The 21,018-nt window shown below is 45.3% G+C and overlaps 1 protein-coding gene across 2 annotated transcripts in view; it reads right to left on the bottom strand.

Moving 5' to 3' along the window:
* Positions 1-21,018, bottom strand: part of SCAF1 (SR-related CTD associated factor 1) — a 313,971-nt gene that overhangs the window by 223,937 nt on the left and 69,016 nt on the right. For both annotated transcript variants that reach the window (XM_086930129.1, XM_086930130.1), the window contains exons 3-4: positions 11,994-12,063; positions 10,967-11,079 (exon numbers count right to left, since the gene is read on the bottom strand). In XM_086930129.1, the coding sequence (XP_086786255.1) occupies positions 10,967-11,079; positions 11,994-12,063 (183 nt within the window). The remainder of the gene's footprint in view (positions 1-10,966; positions 11,080-11,993; positions 12,064-21,018) is intronic.

Raw genomic sequence — 21,018 nt, 5'->3', positions numbered from 1 at the left:
TCTTGACCACGTGGGTGCTACTAGTATCATTGTCATTGAGTGCTGTTGCAGTTTCCGAACCACTAATGGAATTAGTGGGAGAGGGGGAAAAGCGTAAGCAAATTTGTTGGACCAATTTATCCATAGTGCATTCATTGCCCTGGGACCGGTGGTGTGGGTACCTGGATGCGAAGTTTTGGCATTTTGCGTTCTGATGATTAGCAAACAGATCTATCTCTGGTCGTGCAGCTCCCATTCGTGTACTTGTTCTGACTCTCTGCTTAGGATGTCTGCTATCTGATTTTGAACTCCTGGTAGGTGTTCTGCTAACAGATAGATCTTTTGAGGAATGGCCCATCTCCAAATGTCCTGTGCTAGTTTGGATAGTTGGAGAGAGTGTTCCCACCCCCCCCTGTTTTTGAATATAATACATTGCAGTCATGTTGTCTGTTCTGATCAGGACTGCCTTGTTGGTTATTTGCATTTGGAAAGCTTTTAATGCTAGAAATACTGCTAGTAGTTCCAAGTAGTTGATGTGCAGTTTCTTTTGCTGCACACTCCATTTCCCCTGCACTGTGTATTTGTCCATATGTGCTCCCCTTCCGGAGAGCGATACGTCCGCTGTCAGTATCAATTGTGGAATCGGTTCTAGGAACGACCGTCCCTTGGAAATGTTTGTTGTGTTCCACCACTCCAGAGAGCAATGCGTACGGTCGTCTACCAACACCAGATCTGTAATCTGACCTTGAGCCGGATTCCACTGTGTCGCTAGACACTCCTGTAGTGGACGCATTTGTAGTCTGACATGTGGTATTAGTAGTATGCAGGAGGACATCATGCCTAACAGCTGCATAAACACTTGTGCTGGTAGTGAGTGTTGTGGTTGAAATCTTTGTATCAACGTGACCATTGTTTGTTTCCACGTGACCATTGTTTGTATCCTGATTGGATTGGGGTATGCTTTGGCTCTTTCTGTGTGTATAGTAGCCCCCAGGTATTGTTGAATCTTGTTTGGTTGTAGGTGGGAATTTTTGTAGTTCACCGTAAACCCTAGGTGGTGCAGCAATTGAATGGTCTTCTGTGTGTTGTGAAGGCATTCTTCTTGTGACTTGGCCTTTATTAACCAATCGTCCAAGTAAGGGAAGACATGTATTTGTTGTCTTCTTAGGTGTGCTGACACCACTGCTAAGCATTTTGTGAACACTCTTGGTGCCGTTGTGACCCCAAACGGAAGGACTTTGAACTGATAATGTTGTCCTTCCACTACAAACCTTAGGTATTTCCTGTGGGCTTTGTGAATTGGGATGTGAAAGTAAGCGTCTTTTAGATCCAGTGTAGAGAGAAAGTCCTCTTTCTTCAGTAAAGGAAGTACCTGTTGGAGCATGACCATGTGGAAATGTTCCGAATTTATGTATGCATTGAGAGGTCTGAGGTCCAAGATTGGTCTTAGAGACCCGTCTTTTTGGGGGATTAGGAAGTATAGAGAGTATACTCCTGTCCCTTGTTGATGTTTTGGAACCTTCTCTATGGCATGCTTTTGTAGCAGTGATAGTACTTCTTCTTTTAACAATGTCAGATGGTCTTGACTCATTGGACGCTGTCTGGGGGGGATGTTTGGTGGGGTAGCTGTGAGTTCTAGGCAATAACCATGTTGGATAATTTGTCTCACCCACTTGTCTGATGTGATGTTTTCCCAGACCGGTAGGAACTGTGATAGACGTCCCTCGACCGGTGTTATGTGGTCTGGGGGGAGTTGTATTAAGTCACTGTTTTGGAGTTGTGGTTGTTATTATTTCCGCGACCCCTACCCTTGTTGTTGTTACCTCTGTAACTGCCTCTTGAATTACCTCTGGGTGATGTTGGTGTAAAAGAGGTAGATTGCTGACTTGTTCCTGTACTTTTTGAGCCCCCCTATAGGTGGATCTACGAAAGGAACCCCTTTGTGTTGGCTGTTGTAATGCTCCCATTGACTTAGCCGTTTGTGTCCTTTTTCATCTTTTCTAAAGTCTCATCTGTGCCTGAGCCGAAAAGTGTCTTCTGATCAAAAGGTTGGTTCAATAAAGATGTTTGTACTTCTTGTTTGAACCCGGAGACTCTAAGCCATGCATGTCTTCTTATCATGATACTGGTGTTGATGGATCTTGCTGCAGTGTCTGCCGCGTCCAGGGCGCACTTAATGGAAGTGTTAGTTATTTTCTTTCCTTCCTGTATAAGCTGATCTGCTCTTTTCTGATGTTCTTTAGGGAGATGTGTGATGAGCTTTTCTAACTCATCATAATGCGCCCTATCATAGCGTGCAAGTAGCGCTTGTGTATTGGCTATGCGCCAGCTGTTTGCCGCTTGTGATGCTACTCTTTTGCCTGATGCATCTATTAATTTTGACTCCTTATCAGGTGGAGGGGCTTCTCCTGTAGATAATGAGTTTGCTCTTTTGCGAGCGTTTGAAACTACAAGCGAGTCCAGAGGTACCTGCCCCTTGATAAATATTGGGTCCTTTGGAGCTGCCTTATATTTTTTATCAATTCTTGGGTTTAACACCCTAGCCCTCACTGGGTCTTTGAATATGTCTGCTGTGTGACTGAGAAGACCCTTCAGCATAGGTAGAGTACCTGATGTTCTTTGTGCAGTAGGTAGTGTCTCTAATAGGAAATCCTCTACTTGAGGTTCTGTATGTAGATCTACCTTATGATATTTTGCTGCCCTATTAATGAGCTGTACAAAACCTGTGTTATCATCAGGGGGTGAAGGTTTTGAGGGATATAACTCTGGGTCGTTGTCATCATCTGACCCTGCGTCATAATGCTCCCATGGGTCTTCCTCATCTGGGATAGTGTCATCTTCCCCATGAGGTTCTTCCTCCCCTGTATCACTGTCTACATCTGTCTGAGGTGTAGATGGTCTTGGTGTAGAAGGTGGAGGAATAGTTGACATAGTGTGAGGAATAGGAGAAGAGGGTGTAACTCTAGGTCGAGGAGAAGTAGGAGGAGTTGTATTTGTCCCCATTGTTCTCTTCTTAGAAGGAAGAGCTTTGTCCTCTAGCTGTTCATTCTTCCTCTTCTTCGTCACCACTTTGCCAGTTTGTGGATCGATAAACAAAATCTTTTGTTTCGGATCAGTTTGTTGCTCCTGTGTCGGTACCGAAGCTTTTGGTTCCGAAAGGTGCCTTTGCTTCCGATCGTCAACGTTCGGTGTTTTCGGCATCGAGGATTTGCTCGAGTCCGATTTTTTCGGTGTCGAGTGAGTCTTCAGCGTCGAAGCATGTTTCGGTTTTGACATGGAATGTTTCGATGCCGAGCTTTCCCTTGCATGAAGCTTCGGTGACGAAGTCTATGTCGACCGTTTCTCGGATCCGACATGCTGGGAGTCGAGAGTTTCGGTTTCAGTTTCAGTTTCGTTGCCGGGCCCGAAGGCGGGGCGTCGGAAACTTTCTTCTGCGGTTTGACCGGGCTCGAAGGCGGGGTCGTTACCGCACGGGGTCGGTTTTTTAGTAAGGGGACGGCGTCACTCACGGTTTGTTGAACATCGAATTCCTCGACCTCCGACTCGTCCCCTTCCGACCCTGACTGTTCTTTATGATCCTCTTCTTCTTCGAGGTGCTGGTCTTCGAACAGCTCCGGGATCGCCTCCGACTGCATTCTGGAAACCTCGTGTCTTCGAGCTCGACGGTTTCTAATCGTCGACTTGGAGGAGAAGGCTGCGCAGGCTTCGCAGTCCCTGGATTCGTGTTCAGGCGATAGGCAGAGGTTGCACACCTCGTGTAGGTCCTTGTGTGGGAACTTAGCACCACATGTTGGACATTTCTTAAATGGAGTCCTTTCCATGGACTCCGGGCTTGACCACGTCGAGAAAGGCCTCCTGTTCGTCGACGTAGATCGAAGTTTTTCTTTGATGTTGGAGTCGAAACGCGTCGGAATGGAAATGAAATCTCGTTCGATAACAATACCGTCGAATTGGAAAGGGAATACGCGCCGAAAAGTAACTTCTTTCCGAAGTCGATCTGGAGCGCTACAATCCTCATCCGAACTCGATGGCGGAAAAAAACAATCTAAGGATGGAGCCGATGCCCATGCGCACTAGCAACCAAAGGAGGAGTCACCAAGCTACAAAAGACTCTCCAAGAGAAAAACAAGTGCAATCATCCGAGCCCAACACCAGATGGCGATCTATTCATAATGTACCATCTGCAGCCCATATGCCTCGAACATGAAGTTTTTAATACAGGCTGGCCCACATTTGCTTGTTGTCTTGCCTGCACGTCAACACAGTAGTGTTTTGTGAAGGTATGCGGTGTAGACCAAGTTGCTGCCTTGCATATGTCATCTAGGGGAAAGTTCCCTAAGAATGCCATAGATGCCCCTAGTTTGCGTGTAGAATGAGCTCTAGGGGGAACAGTTAGTGTTCTTTTTGCCTTTATGTAACATCTGTATACATTTAACAATCCACCTGGCAATACCTGCTTTAGATATAGGGTTGCCTTTATGTGTTGGGGAAAACGCTACAAATAGTGGTTTAGTTTTTCTGAAAGTTTGTGTTCTTTCTATGTAAATATAATATTGCCCTTTTGACATATAGTGTATGTAGGGCCCTTTCTGCTACCGTCTGTGGCTTTGGAAAAAAGACTGGTAGTTCCACTGGCTGATTGATGTGGAATGCTGAAATTACTTTAGGCAAGAACTTTGGGTTTGTTCTAAGAACCACTTTATTCTGGTGTAACTGTAGAAATGGTTCTTGAATTGTTAATGCCTGTAACTCACTCACTCACTCTCCTGAGGGAGGTAATGGCTATAAGGAAAGCCACCTTCCATGTACGAAATTGCATTTCACACCTATGCATAGGTTCAGGAGGTGGTCCCATTAGTCTGGTGAGTACTATGTGGAGAAGGTGGTAGTCTTGGTGGAATACCTCTTTTGAGGCCTTCCATGAAAGCCTTGATTGCGGGTACCCTAAAAAGGGATAAATGTTGCCTGTTTTGTAGGTATGCTGCTATAGCTGCAAGATGTACTCTAATGGAGGTATAAGCAAGGTTACATTGCTGTAAGTGTAGTAAGTAGCAAATAATATTTTGTGTAGATGCGTCCAGAGGGTTGATGTTGTTACTGTTACAGTATACCGCAAACCTTTTCCACTTTGCTGCATAGCAGGCTCTGGTGGTTGGACGTCTTGCTTGTTTAATAATTTCCATACAGTTTGGAGGTAAATTTAAGTATCCAAATTCTAAGACCTCAGGAGCCAGATCGCTAGGTTCAGTTGTTTGGGATCTGGGTGCATTATTTCTCCATGGTTCTGTGTAAGGTGCATGGGTGAGTTTCTTAATTTTTGGTGTGGCACCTGTGAGAGTTGTAGGAGCATGGTGAACCATGGCTGCTGTGCCCACGTGGGTGCTACCAATATCATGGTCATTGAATGTTGTTGCAGTTTTCGAACCACTAATGGAATTAGTGGGAGAGGGGGAAAAGCGTATGCAAAATTGTTGGACCAATTTATCCATAATGCATTGCCCTGCGACAGGTGGTCTGGGTACCTGGATGCAAAGCTTTGGTATTTTGCGTTCTGATGAGTGGCAAAGAGATCTATCCCCCGGTTGTCCCCATCTTTGGAAAAATGGTTGCAGTATTTGGTTGTGCAATTCCCATTGGTGTATTTGTTCTGACTCTCTGCTTAGGATGTCTGCTATCTGAATTTGAACTCCTCGAAGGTGTTTTGCTAACAGATAGATGCTTTGAGGAATGGCCCATCTCCAAATTTCCTGCGCTAGTCTGGATAGTTGGAGAGAGTGTGTCCCCCACTGTTTTTTAATATAATGCATTGCTGTCATGTTGTCTGTTCTGACCAGGACTGCTTTGTTGAGAACATGCATTTGAAAAGCTTTTAATGCTAAAAACAATGCTGGTAGTTCTAGATGATTTATGTGCAGTCGTTTGTGCTGTACACTCCATCTCCCTTGTACTGTGTATCTCTCCATATGCGCTCCCCATCCCGTGAGCGATGCATCCGCTGTTAGTATCACTTGTGGAATTGGCTCTAGGATCGACCGTCCTTTGGAAAGGTTTGTTGTATTCCACTACTTCAGAGAGTAATGCGTGAGGTCGTCTACCAACACCAGATCTGTAATCTGACCTTGAGCCTGATTCCACTGTGTTGCTAGACTTTCTTGAAGCAGACGCATTTGTAGTCTGGCATATGGGATTAACAGTATGCAAGAGGACATCATCCCTAAGAACTGCATGCACACTCGAGCTGCTAATGAGTGTTGCGGTTGAAATCTTTGAATTAGGGTAATCATTGTCTAAATCCTGACTGGATTGGGGTATACTATAGCCTTTTCTGTATTTATAGCAGCCCCTAGATATTGTTGAACTTTGTTTGGTTGCAGGTGGGATTTTGTGTAGTTCACCGTAAACCCTAGCTGGTGCAGCAGTTGAATTGTCTTTTGTGTGTTTTGAAGACATTCTTCTTGTGACGTGGCCTTTATTAGCCAGTCGTCCAAGTAAGGGAAGACATGTTTTTGCTGTCTTCTTAGGTGTGCTGCAACCACTGCTAGGCATTTTTGAATACCCTTGGTGCTGTTGTGACTCCAAACGGAAGGACTTTGAATTGATAATGTTGTCCTTCTATTACAAATCTGAGGTATTTTCTGTGAGCTTTGTGAATTGGGATATGAAAGTAGGCTTCTTTTAGATCCAGTGTAGAAAGAAAGTCCCCTTTCTTCAGTAAAGGAAGTACCTGTTGGGGCATGACCATGTGGAAATGTTCCGAATTTATGTATGCATTGAGAGGTCTGAGGTCTAGTATAGGCCTTGGAGATCTGTCTTTTTTGGGAATTAGGAAGTATAGAGAGTATACTCCTGTTCCTTGTTGATATTGTGGAACCTCCTCTATCGTGTTCTTTTGTAGCAGCGATAGTACCTCCTGTTTTAATAATGTCAAGTGATCTTGACTCCTTGGACGCTGTCTGGGGGGGGATGTTTGGTGGGGTAGCAGTGAGCTCTAGGCAATAACCATGTTGGATAATTTGTCTCACCCACCTGTCTGATCTGATGTTTTCCCAGACAGGCAGAAACTGTGATAGACGTCCCCCGACCGGTGTTACATGGTCCACTGCTAAGCATTTTGTGAACACTCTTGGTGCCGTTGTGACCCCAAACGGAAGGACTTTGAACTGATAATGTTGTCCTTCCACTACAAACCTTAGGTATTTCCTGTGGGCTTTGTGAATTGGGATGTGAAAGTAAGCGTCTTTTAGATCCAGTGTAGAGAGAAAGTCCTCTTTCTTCAGTAAAGGAAGTACCTGTTGGAGCATGACCATGTGGAAATGTTCCGAATTTATGTATGCATTGAGAGGTCTGAGGTCCAAGATTGGTCTTAGAGACCCGTCTTTTTGGGGGATTAGGAAGTATAGAGAGTATACTCCTGTCCCTTGTTGATGTTTTGGAACCTTCTCTATGGCATGCTTTTGTAGCAGTGATAGTACTTCTTTTAACAATGTCAGATGGTCTTGACTCATTGGACGCTGTCTGGGGGGGATGTTTGGTGGGGTAGCAGTGAGCTCTAGGCAATAACCATGTTGGATAATTTGTCTCACCCACCTGTCTGATCTGATGTTTTCCCAGACAGGCAGAAACTGTGATAGACGTCCCCCGACCGGTGTTACATGGTCTGGGGGGAGCTGTATGAAGTCACTGTTTTGGGGTAGGAGTGGTTTTGTTTCCGCGACCTCTACCCTTGTTGTTGTTACCTCTAACTGCCTCTTGAATTACCTTTAGGGGATGTTGGTGTAAAAGAGGTTGATTGTTGGGTTGTGCCTGTATTTTTTGATCCGCCTCTATAGGTGGATCTACGAAAGGAACCTCTGCATGTCTTCTTAACATGATACTAGTGTTTATAGATCTTGTCGCAGTGTCTGTTGCGCTTAAGGCGCACTTAATGGAAGTGTTGGTTATTATCTTCCGTTCTTGTATCAGCTGCTCTGCCCTTTTTTGATGTTCCTTAGGGAGATGTGTAATGAGTTTCTCTAACTCATCATAATGAGCTCTATCATAGCGTGCAAGTAGCGCTTGAGTATTTGCTCTGCGCCAGCTGTTTGCTGCTTGAGATGCTACTCTCTTGCCAGAGGCATCTATTAACTTAGACTCCTTGTCAGGAGGAGGAGCTTCTCCTGTTGTTAGTGAGTTCGCCCTCTTACGAGCATTTGATACTACTAACGAGTCTCGAGGTATTTGGCCCTTGATAAATACTGGGTCTTTTGGGGCTGCCTTATACTTCTTGTCAATTCTTGGGTTTAACACCCTAGCCCTCACAGGATCTTTAAATGTATCGGATGTGTGAGTGAAGAGACCTTTAAGCATTGGTAGGGTCCCTGAAAATTTGTGTGCAGCTGGCAGCGTTTCTAAAAGAAAACCTTCTACCTGAGGTTCAGTATGTAAATCTACCTTGTGATATTTTGCTGCCCTATTAATTATTGTGCAAAACCCAAATTATCATCAGGTGGGGAGGGTTTTGAGGGATACAGATCATTATCTTTTACTGCATCATAATCTTCCCATGGGTCTGTGTGCTCTGGGAAGGTATTGTTATCATCCCCAGGAAGGTCCCCATTCCCTGTGTCACTGTCTACATCTGTGTGAGGTGTAGATGGGCGTGGTGTAAAAGGTCGAGGGATAGCTGGTAGAGTAGGAGGAAGAGGAGAAGAGGGTGTGTCCATAGGCTGTGGAGAAAGGGGAGGAGTTGTATTTGTCCCCATTGTTCTCTTCTTAGGAGGAGGAGCTTTCCCCTCCAACGGTTGAGTCTTCCTCCTTTTAGGTGGTTTTGCCACCACCTTGCCAGTTTGTGGATCAATGAACAAAGTCTTTTGTTTTGGATCTATCTCCTGCTCCTGTGTCGGTACCGAAGCCTTTGGGTCCGATAGGTGCTTTTGCTTCTGTGTCTCGGTGTTGTGTTTTCGGCACCGAGAGTTTGCTCGAGTCCGATTTTTTCGGTGTCTAGGGAGTCTTCGACGTCGAACCATGTTTCGGTTTCGACATGGAATGTCTCCACTTCAAGCTCTCTTTGGTGTGGAGCTTCGGTGTCGATGTCTACCGTTTCTCGGATCTGACATAGTGAGGGACCGAGTGTTTCGGTGCCGGCCAGAAGGCGGGGTGTCGGAAACTTTTTTCGGTTGTCTGACCGGGCTCGATACCAATCGGGGTCGGTTTTTTGGCAAAGGGACGTCGTCCCTCATGGTTTGATGAACGTCTACTTCAACATCAAACTCGTCCGCTTCCGACCCCGACCCGTCCTCATCTTCCTCCTCGGAGTGTTCGACCTCGAACAGTTCTGGGATTGCATTTGACTCCATCCTCGATATTTCGTGTTTTCGGGCTCGACGGTTTCGAATCGTCGACTTGGAGGAGAAAGCTGCACAGGCTTCACAATCCTGGATTCGTTGTCAGGTAACAAGTCCTTGTGTGGGAATTTAGCACCACACGTTGGACATTTCATGAATGGAGTCCTTTCCATGGACTACGGGCTGGACTACGTCGAAATAGGCCTCAGGGTCCCGTCAAGGTAGAATTAGAACTCTTCGGTGTTGACGTCGAAGCGCTTCGAAATGGGAATGAACTTGCGCTCGATAAACAATACCGTCGAATTGGAAAGGGAATACGCGCCGAAATATAACTTTTTCTCGAAGTCGATCCGGAGCGCTTCGATTCTCATCCGAACCCAATGGCGGAAAAAAACTATCTAATGATGGAGCCCATGCCCATGCGCATGCGCACTATCACCCAAGGGAGGAGTCACCAGCCTCGTGACTACAAAAGACTTCTCCAAGAGAAAAACAAGTGCAATCATCCGAGCCCAACACCAGATGGCGATCTATTCATAATGTACCATCTGCAGCTCATATGCCTCGAACACTAGTGTTCCTTAAAATTGAGCAGGTGTTCGATTCGGTTGCATGGGAATATCAGTGGCAGGTCTTAGACAGAATGGGTTTTGGATCCAAATAAGTTTCCTGGCTCAAGTTACTTTACAATGATCCGGACAGGTGGTTTGGTTTCTGCAAGCTTCCCACGACATGGCGGTACGAGATAGGGCGTACCCGCTGTCGCCACTGTTATTTGCACTGGTGATTGAACCATTGGCAGCACCGTTATGACAGAAGTTAGAGCCTTGGGTATCTGGTTAGGAGACAATACGTGTGATCTCATATGTGGCCTATGCCCTAGTATATTTACAAGATACGGAAGATTCGGTCTCAGTGCTGTAGGATGCCCTGGGAGAGTTTGAGGAGGCGTCCTGACTTTCTGTTAATGCTCAGCTATCACGTCTGCTGCCGCTGGGGGATCCCACAATGATGGACCCCGCAAGACTCCCTGAGGTCTGGTCACCGTGGGTCATGGAATGTATACGTTATTTAGGGATTAAAATAGCATATGAAAAACAACATTTCTTTGACTTGGGCAGCGAGCTTCGGTCCCGCTCTGGAGGGACCTCCCTCCCTTACTGACAGGAAGGGCAGCTCTAGTAAAAATGCTAGTGTTGCTACGGTATCTGTATGTCCTACAGGGGACACTATATGGACGCCCTATATCTTGGGGGCCAGTTTATCAGGCAGGAAGATGTGAATGACTCGTTCACATTGGGTTTTGGGCAATACAATATTGGCCACAGCGTGCAGGATGTGGCCCAGTTTTCCTGAGGAACCCCTGCAGAGACTGCTAGATCGGACAGAAAGATGAAGACTCATAACACATATCTATAGGGTTCTATGCAATGGCTTACCGGAGTTGGCCCCAACAACACAGTAAATCGGACGAGGCACTAGATGAGGAGCTAAAGCCGCAGGACTGGCGCAGGGTAGATACTGAGATGAGAGGGTAATCTCAAATGCAAGAAATGTAATACTTACGATTTATTACCTGAAGAATATTACAGTATGCAGACCTCATGCATTCAGTGCATTTATTAAGATAACCAACAAATCAGTTGTAAGTAGTGCATACGTACAGCAGCTCCATTCACCACGTCCAGCGTGGGGGATACATTTTCTCCTGGGCATCCACACATATCATTTTTCTTTTTGCAGGTCTTCTTCTGTGTTACATTTTTCCATGGGATATCTGAAAAACAAATCAATGACATACCGGATCATGAACAACATCATAATCCAGAAAGAGACTATCTATATATGCTTCCAACAATGAAGCACCTAAGATAGCAACTATACTGTCCTGTTTAAGAAGTCCTCTTTCTATGACCATGTACTCACGGATTTAGGATCGTTGTTTCACAGGGACAAGTATATGTAAGCAAGGCCAGGTGGCTGGAACGTGTTGCATAAGGCGGGGTTTCGGTCCACAAAAAATGATAGATTTTCCACAAAGGCCTAAGTGCGCGTGTTAATGTTTGTACTGAAAGTGTGGGGATTCATATTTTGGTCAGGTTAGCTCCTGGCACCACGGGATGTAGATAGATATATCATCAGTAAGAGAGTCACCTACGCAGCCTGCAGTAAGACTACCTAACTCACCAATCACTGAAAGCGCAGATCAAAAACCTGCATGGAAAACCATTACGTGGCATTCGTCCATCAGTATAAGACCATAAAGAGCTGTTCAGGCAAAAGGCACATGCCCATCAGGGAAAGTCTCATGTTCACAAGGTGCACCCACCAAGCAGAACACGACTTAGTGGGACCTAGAGGTATGAAGGACAGGGAAAGCTCAGACAGGTACAAAAACTAACGGGTGAAGGAAGCCATGTGGCCTGAGAGGTGAAAAAGACCCACAGGTAATGGTATTAACAGGATGTGCACATGTGTGGGAAACATATCAGGACACATAAGCACAGTAATAAAAAAAAATGCACTCAAAACAATGCTCACATGGAGTTTTTAGAAACAAATAAGGCTAAGCATCCCAGGTATTAACCAAGAGACACACTGAATCTCTCGAGCAAAAACAACCTTAATTTTTGACTATTAGAGAGAAGTGAAGACTTTTCTTTATACAGATCACTGTGCATTGAACATTACCTGCCATTTCAAACAGGTCTTTTTTGCTTTCACTCTCAAGGCTGGTTCCCATGACATGCTGTAATGCCTTCTGAAAGATAAAAAAAAAAAGTAAACTGGATAATAGATTAAAGCACGTCCTCTTATCACACATTATCTTGGATGTGTTCACTGGCTCAGTCGATTACCTTCAGAAAAGAGATGTCAGCGGACACCCCAGCAAGTAGTACTCCTAGCTGTTAAGGTGATAAGCAGCTTCTTCATCTAACACTGAACTGGCACTCCAACCGCTTCATTTTAGGCACCTCTTATCCTGGGTACACCAGTTGACCCTAAGCACTTGAACCTAACAGAAGGCACTTTTCGGGTCAGATTTACAATTATCTTGTTAAGTATACTCTCCCAACACAAAGCGGTTTCTCAATGAATAACTACTTAACACTGTTTTGTGGGCTTGGTCTTCAGGAGTTAATGAGTAAATGGAACTAAAAGCAATTAAGCGACCCTCAAAGCTTTGCCTAATGTCCATCAATAATTCAATTCAATTCAATTCAGTGATTTATATAGCGCGCTACATACCCAGAGGGTCTCAAGGCGCTTGGAGAAGAGTGGGGAGTTACTTGTCGAATATCCAGGTTTTAAGTTGCTTTCTGAATGCTAGGTGGTTCTGAGTGAGGCGAGGGTGAGTGGGAAGTGAGTTCCAGGTTTTAGCCGCCAGGTAGGAGAAGGATCTTCCTCCCATGGTGGTTTCGTTGATGCGAGGTACAGCAGCAAGGGCTTGGTGGGAGGAGCGTAGCTGGCGGGAGGGGGGTGTAGAAGGAAAGTCGTGTGTTGAGGCATTCGGGTCCAAGTTCGTAAAGTGCTTTGTGTGCGTGGGTTAGAAGGCGGAATGTTATCCTCTTATTGATGGGGAGCCAGTGGAGGTTTTTCAGGTGACCAGAAATGTGATCTTTACGTGGAATGTCTAGAATGAGTCCTGCTGATGCGTTGGAGTTTTTTCTGAAGTTTTGCGGTGGTACCGCCGTATAGGGTGTTTCCGTAGTCCAGGCGGCTTGTAACCAGTGCGTGGGTGACCGTTTTTCTAGTTTCAGTGGGGATCCAGCGAAATGTTTTTTTGAGCATGCGAAGAATGTTGAAGCAAGATGATGAAACGGCGTTGACTTGTCTGGTCATCGAGAGTGAGGAGTCCAGAATGACGCCCAGGTTTCGTGCGTGGTCTGTTGGGATGGGTGCTTTTCCAAGGGATTCTGGACACCACGAGTCGTCCCAGGCGGACGGGGAGGTACCTAAGATAAGGACTTCTGTTTTGTCGGAATTCAGTCTCAGGCGGCTGTGCTTCATCCACTCGGCTACTTCTCTCATTCCTTTATGTAGGTTGGTTTTGGCGGTGTTAGGGTCTTTGGTGAGTGAGAGGATCAGTTGAGTGTCATCAGCGTAGGAGATGATGTTGAGGTTGTGTTGACGTGCGATGGTCGCGAGGGGGCTCATGTATACGTTGAAGAGGGTGGGGCTGAGTGAAGATCCTTGTGGCACGCCGCAAATGACTTCAGTGGCCTCTGATTTGAATGGTGGGAGGCGGACTCTCTGAGTTCTCCTGGCAAGGAACGAGGTGATCCACTCCAGTGCTTTTCCTTGAATTCCGATGTTTCTGAGGCGTTGTAATAGGGTGCTATGACAGACTGTCGAAGGCTGCGGAGAGGTCGAGGAGGATGAGGGCGACTGTGTCACCATTGTCCAGTAGAGTTCGAATGTCGTCTGTTGCTGTGATGAGTGCGGTCTCAGTGCTGTGTTTGGCTCGGAAGCCGGACTGTGAGGAGTCGAGGGATTTGTTGGTTTCGAGGAAGGCGGCGAGCTGGTTGTTGACAGCTTTCTCGATGACTTTGGCCGGGAATGGAAGGAGTGATATGGGGCGGTAGTTTTTGAGTTCGGTGGGGTCAGCTGTGGGTTTTTTCAGAAGGGCGCTGAGTTCGGCGTGTTTCCAGCGATCTGGGAAGGTGGCGGAGGTGAGGGAGCAGTTCATGATATTTCGGAGGTGGGGTGCGATGATGGAATCTGCTTTGTTGAAGATGTGGTGAGGGCATGGGTCTGTGGGGGATCCTGAGTGGATGGAGTTCATCAGGCGGATGGTATCATCAGTGGAGATTGGGTTCCAGTCATTAAGGATGTTCAAGGGGGTGAAGGTGTGGCAGAAGGTTGGGTGGGTTGGTCTCCGGGTTGGTTGTCGAAGCTGTTGTGGATGTCTGCGATTTTGTCGTGGAAGAACGAAGCTAGGGAGTCGCAGAGGTCTTGAGAGGGAGTGATGTCGTTGGAGTTGGCAGTGGGGTTGGTGAACTCTTTGACGATGTTGAATAATTCCTTGCTGTTGTGGGCGTTGTTGTCAAGTCGGTCTTTGAAAGCGGCTTTCTTGGCAGTTCGGATCAGTTGGTGGTGTATGCGGGTGGTTTTTTTGAAGGCGTCTCTGGTGTTGGTGTTTGGGTCTTTTTTCCAGGCCTTCTCAAGCGAGCGACAGAGTTTCTTGGATTTCTTAAGATAATCGTTGAACCAGGGGGCGTTTTTGTTGCCTTGTTTGATTTGATGTTTTTTCAGGGGTGCTAGGTTGTCGGCGCTGTTGGTTAGCCATTGAGCGAGGTTAATGGCTGCTTGGTTGGGGTTCGAAGAGTGGGCAGGGGGGTTTTGAAGAAGCGATGAGGAGATCTGGTCGATGACTAGGCTATTACAAGGACTAGGCTATTACAATGCAGAATAAAAAGATAAAGAACTCAAGTCAGCAATGATCAGCATCTCTAATTATGGGCACTCTCAATACAAATCTGTGGGTATGCAATACTAGGCAGAGGCATAAAACTTGTATAAGTAGAGTAAAAACAATAACTAAACATTTACACCATTTATGCCACAACTACGCTGTACTGTTTTAGACTCCCAATCTGGGCACATCAAATTATGTTGTGGAGACATCGTATTTTAAATCTTTCCAAAAAGAGGGGCCTGAGGGAAATGCCACCCTTACCAGGAGATACCCCTGGAATGTTTAGGACCGCCCGAAGACACCACTAAATGATGCGGCAAGCACATGACAAATACAGCACTGCAACATCCCTCAATATCGAACTAAAGCAAAAAGAGATCTCTGGCAGACAAGGATGACTTAGTGAGACTGGGGCGGAGGGAGTGTCACCCAATGGTAAGGCCAGCAGAAAATAGACAATGCAATTACATGGAATATAAAACTACGCTTGACCACAAATTAATGTGGGGCACATTAAGAAAAGTAGTAGCGACCACCCCCAACACAGGAATTATGGGGAACCTCCTCCAACAAAGCATCTGGCCCTAAGAAACCCAGAGACAGGGACCTACGGTGGTAGTCTGACTGCAGGTGAACACTTGGAACACACAAGGCAATACAGAGATGTGTGCAAGCCAGAAAGCTACTCCAAAAAAATCAATCAAAACAAATGAGGAACTGAATTAGAAGTTAGAGCACTGAAACCAACTTGTCATATGGGATTAAAGGCAGAATCCTACCTCTTGGAAGGCCCAAAAAAAACAAGTCAATACTGCCCAAACCCACTAAGTAACTCAAGACTGCTTGCTTTCCAAATAGCTAATGCCAGGTGTACAAGAGCCTATCTGTCAAGCAAGGGACGAAATGGCCTCGCAATACCAGAACATAGTGAGAAAGCAGGATTTGAAGATCTGTTTAACTGAGATACAACTTGAACTGGAGAAATCCATATCTGAAAAAAAGTGCTGTGTCAGCAGCACTAGGAAAGGCATATCAGACACGATATCAGACATGCAATCTTTAAATTAAGGGCTCAATTCAGCAGACATCTAAATGAAGGAAAGTAAGGAAGGGGAGCAGGACCTACACACCACAATGGACCAATCAGAACAAGCAATGGCAAACCAATAGGTCTTGCCTATGCAAGAGCTTTTGGCTTTCCCAATATGCTTTAGCCATGTTGTACACCGGGATGACTGCTGTTCAGTATGGCTAAATGTTTGTGGAGTCCAGGGCGTTGCGAGGAGGGGCACAGAGTGGAAGGACATAGAGTTTCGTGGAGTAGTGTACCGTGGCATGTGTGGAGAAGAGGGAAGTATACATGGTGTGGTAGCACACGGTCATTATAGGCAACATATTTTCAAATGAAATAACCATGACATTTGCACAGACATACAGTTTTACTGATAAAACCATACCGCACACAAACAATGTGTGGAAATGGCATCACCAAGTGTATTGATTTTTCCTGATTCTATTTGTTTCAGAATGGTTTAAAAAAATGTGCTTAGTTTGTGCTTTCTATTCAGATATATTCTGAAATATTTGCATAGTCCATTTACAGACATCTTACATTTTGTTATGTGTGAGCAAAAAACATTCCATTGCCTTCCCACTCAAATGGTTCCCCAGTAGAATTGCCAGATAAACCCTCTCACTTTGAAGTCAGAGAAATAAAAGTAAACATCAACCTCCCTTGGAAGACAGACTGACATTTGACCTCGGTCTTTGAATGCACAGCAAATGTGACAAGAACACATCTTTAAAGCATGTTTATAGAAAACCTGACCTCATAGAAGAATACAAGGAGGGATGGTGAACAGGCTTTGCAACACGGGAGGGACAAAGACATGGCAGACGGCTTAAAATAAATAGAGTCTGCAAATAGAAAGCAAGCAATTGCGTGTTACAAACTACAAAGTCAATGATATGTAATGAACGGAATGCATTCTCAGGGAAGCTTTCAGAATGTATTAGCAAACCAGACAGCTGTGCTGTCTGGTAGGCTGCAACTTACAAACAGATTAGGTAACTGTAGGACAGTTCTTCATATCTGGAAAAATTGATTTATGAGGGAAAAATATACATTTGGAATTTGAAGGAAGGCACAGGACGTAACATATGCATGCCTGAAAAACAATACAGCAGCAGCCAGACATCGGCATATCCAGAGCCCATAGTGTGGGGAGGAATGCTAGTGAACACACAGCCTGACCTAGGTACACAATTGTGAAATAGGCAGACTTTCAATAAGAAGCAATTATGAAACAAGAATTATATTTACCAAGTAATTAGTGGGATTGTACGCCTCACGCTTGTTAATTTCTTTCCGTTGCGGATGGCAAATACGGCAATTTCTAGAGACAAGACCTGCGCTCGCACTGACAAAACCGAAACCTATCGTGGGGCGGGACTTCCGTTTTGTGAAGCCCGCGTCCACGGAGTGTCTGGCCAGAGGAACAGCCCCGCGGAGGCTGCAGATGTCCGGAGTGCCGGTAAGTGGGCCTTAGTTGTAGGGGGGGCGAGGGGGGGGGGGAGGGGGTCTTGGTGCGCTTGTGTGTGTGTGTGTGCGCGCGCGTGTGTATGTGTGCGACGGTGGGGGCCGGCGGCGGTATGTGTGCGAGTGTGTGTATGCAGTGTGCGTGGGTATGCCTGCGTGTGTGTATGTGTGTGTGTGCCTGCGTGTGTGCGGGACAGGGGATGTGCACGGCAGCCTTGGAAACAAGAAGAGCCCGGTGAGGGGGGGGGGGGGGGGGCGCGCATGTGTGGGTGTAACTGTGTGTGTGCGCGTGTGTAGCTGTGGGTCTGTTAGCCGTGCGTGTGTATATGTGTGTCCCGATGCATTGTGCCTGCGTGGGTGTATGTGTGTGTGTGCGCGCATGCGTGAGTGTGGCGGTGTGTGATTGAGAGAGGCTGTGAATGGGAGGCAGGGGATGTGCACGGCGGCGTGCGCGCCCTCGAGGGCGAATCTGAGACAGCAGAGGCGCGTAACCGAACGCTGTCTCAGATTCCCCCGAAAGTGAAAACAATAGGTCTTTCGCTGACACTCGACCTAAAAAGCTAGACAATTTAATCATATCCTTAATGAAGGCTACAAAATTCTCTTCTATCAAGACTTAAGACTCCAGGAGCTGCCAGAGGTGCAAGGAACTGAAACCTATTACTCATGCCTAAAATGTTAAGTGGGTTTAATATTGCTAGTGCTACCATACCTCAGTACACTTTACCTGGAAAGGTGCTGAAAGGAATAGAAAAGGCTTGGAGACCGGCTTTGAATGCCTCAGATCAGAGTACTCCCCTTCCACTTAAGACCCTCGAAATTCATCAAGGAGAGACAGAGAAGAAACTTACAGCAAATCATTACAAATGCGCCTATCTTAGGGACCCTTAGACCGGTACCTAAGAGGCAGGCATACAGATGCCTAAAACTGTTTGCAGCTCCATAAGTGTAGATATGGGCGCGAGGAAGTCTTTTGAAGGAAAGATTTCATTTTACAAAATGACAAAAAGGTGGTAATGAGAAAGAACAGGAAGGACATGGGAGAATGTTGTGATTTATTATTTTTATCTCTGAAGAGTTTAAATAAAAGGGACTGAGCTTGATCAATCGAGGGAGCACCAGGGGTGAGTAGAATACAGAATATGTTGTGAGGAAACCTTAGCCTCATTGGTCTACTTGCCAGAGCCAAACTGATAGGTGCTTGACCCCACCTAAGGTCGATACAAATGGTTATTGCAAAACAAAGATGTTTTATGGGTTTTGTTCAGTTAATAGGGTAGGAATCTCAAATGAAGACTTTACTAGATAGGTGCATGTAGGAACTACGTCTAAAACGAGATACTAATCCCACCATTCAAACCAACATCAAAATCAGGGGTTTGACCTCCCCCAAACTAGAACTACATCAAACATCATAACCCAGACATAGTGTTTCTTCAAGAAACCCACCTGAGATGTGGGGATCACTTTAGTATGAAAACTGTTCTACTTCGATCAGTTCTCCAAGAAAATATGAACCCCATCAGACTGTTGTCTAGCTCTCCAAAGAAGTAGGAGCTGGTTACTGGTCTCATTATATAAAATATTGCTTCCATACCCGAGAAAATACTTGGTCTCTTTCTTCAATTAGACTGACCGGAACTTAGACGTTCCACCAACCAGGAGATATGCAGACATTATACTCATTCACAAAGCAAGGAAAGATTCAGAAGGCTGTGCAGCCCACTAGCTAACAGCAATACTCAATAGAGATATAAAAGTATTCACAAACGTCCTGTCAAATAGATTGTGTGCAATAATACCACACCTATAAAATTCAGACCAGGTGGAGATTTATCAGAGATAGACAGGGAAGTGATAATGTTAGACTAGTAGTCCACCTAGTCAACAAAGGTGATTCCAGCTGTACCCTTGATGCTGGAGAGGCATTTGATAGAATCATCCAGAAATACATGGAAGCACTTTAAAACAAGTTCAAACAAGACTTAAAATGATCGAAGTCGACTATGACCAATTACAAATGCCCATAGGGTAGTGTAAAATGTAAAAGGCTAGTCTGGTGTAAAGTTGCTTTACAGTGAGAAATGGGAAAAGTTGTTGCATTGTCTCTTCTCTCGGATTTAGTAACTGAGCCATTGGAAAAGCGATTTTTTTTTATTGTTGTATATTTTACAGAGTTTTATATAGCGCGGACTTGACCCAGATCGGGTATCATAGCACCAGTAGCATTACATGAGGACACATTAATTTTTTTTGTTAGGCAAGGGGAGATTAAGTGATTTGCCCAGAATCACAGGAGTCATTGCCGAGACTCGAACCCAATTTCCCAGATTCGGGGTCAACCGCCCTAGCCGTTAGGCCAACTCCTCTCCCAATTGGTCACAGGAATAAACCCAGAAATAAAGTTTGGTAGGTGGGGTTAAACAAAATGACTTGTCTATTTGTAGACTATGTTCTACTTACATCAGGCAACTCGCTAATCTCACTAAGTGGAGTAGAGGTGGGCCAAACGGAATTTGAAATTTAAAAAAAAAAAAATCACAGGTTTTGGAATAAATCTAGATATTTGCAAGATATTAAAATTAACGTTCTCAATAGACCGCAAGACAGATGCAGCACAATTAACTGATCAATCCCGTCCCTAAAGATGGGGCAACAACTTGATAAAGAAGCAGAGTCTATAGCGAACGAATGATACGGAGATTCCCTATAGGATGGCCCAGCTTGCATTATTACTGGCCAAACATAGGGTGTCCATCTTCTGGAAGAGCACTCTGGCACAGCTGCTGTCTTCATGGCAGCAGGATCTTCTTGAATGGGGAGTGGTGGAGGAGATACATATGCGTAGTGGACATACAGACGAGGCAGCTGCTGAGGCAATCATGTTGTGGGGGTTTCTTCTTCATAAATTTGCTGATGAGGATGAGACTAGCTCTGATGAGGGTGTACTGGTCATTTTGTATTAAGCTTAGTAACTAGGGCTCAATGTGCTCTTGCCCCCAGTCATTCTGTGTGTCTGGTGTTTCAGTTCAGTTGCGTTTTTCATTATATCTAAACTTTTTTGTCATATCATGCAACTGGAGTCTCCCCACCGCCCCCCCCCCCCCTTTCAGAATGGGTTTACGCATTTCTTGATTGTTTATTATTCCTATTTTTTGTTGTATAAAAATCAATAAAAATAATTTGAAAAACAAAAACACCGAAGATGTGGAAGGGAGGAGCAGGGCTAACTGGCCGGGATTGACAGATTTAAATAATTACAGCTTGCAAAATGTATCATGGCAAGGTTTAATCATTTTGATTATGAATGTTCTGTCAAGATAGCTACATATTTTTCAGACTTTGCTGGTCTCATCCCCAAGGGAGAGAAGAGACATCTCCAGCGGACGATGACCGTTGTATGGACTGAATGCAGAATTTGAGTAAAGGCCAAAATACTAGAAGCATTACGAGTGAAAGGAGGGCTAGCATGTCCACATATCATTCTATAAGGCAGTTCACCCAAGAGTAATTGTTAAATCGGCCACGAGGGAGATAGAAATGTATTCCTGTTGATAAGACCACAGTGAAAAGACAACCTTGATTAAACCGGTTTCACATGGGCAAAGGAGTCAATCGGAAACCTAGGCATCATTCTTCCAAGCACAACAAATCTATATTAGTGTAAAGTTGCCCTTTATTGCAAGCCTTATGCATATCTCTTGGGAAAGCTGGAAATCTCCTGGTTAGGCCGAATGACCGCCGGAAAGATGAACTTT

The sequence above is a fragment of the Lissotriton vulgaris genome, chromosome 7 (assembly GCF_964263255.1).
Source record: "Lissotriton vulgaris chromosome 7, aLisVul1.2, whole genome shotgun sequence".
Taxonomy (NCBI): domain Eukaryota; kingdom Metazoa; phylum Chordata; class Amphibia; order Caudata; family Salamandridae; genus Lissotriton; species Lissotriton vulgaris.
The sequence above is the reverse complement of the archived record's forward strand: the minus strand, read 5'-3'. Positions and strand labels throughout refer to the sequence as shown.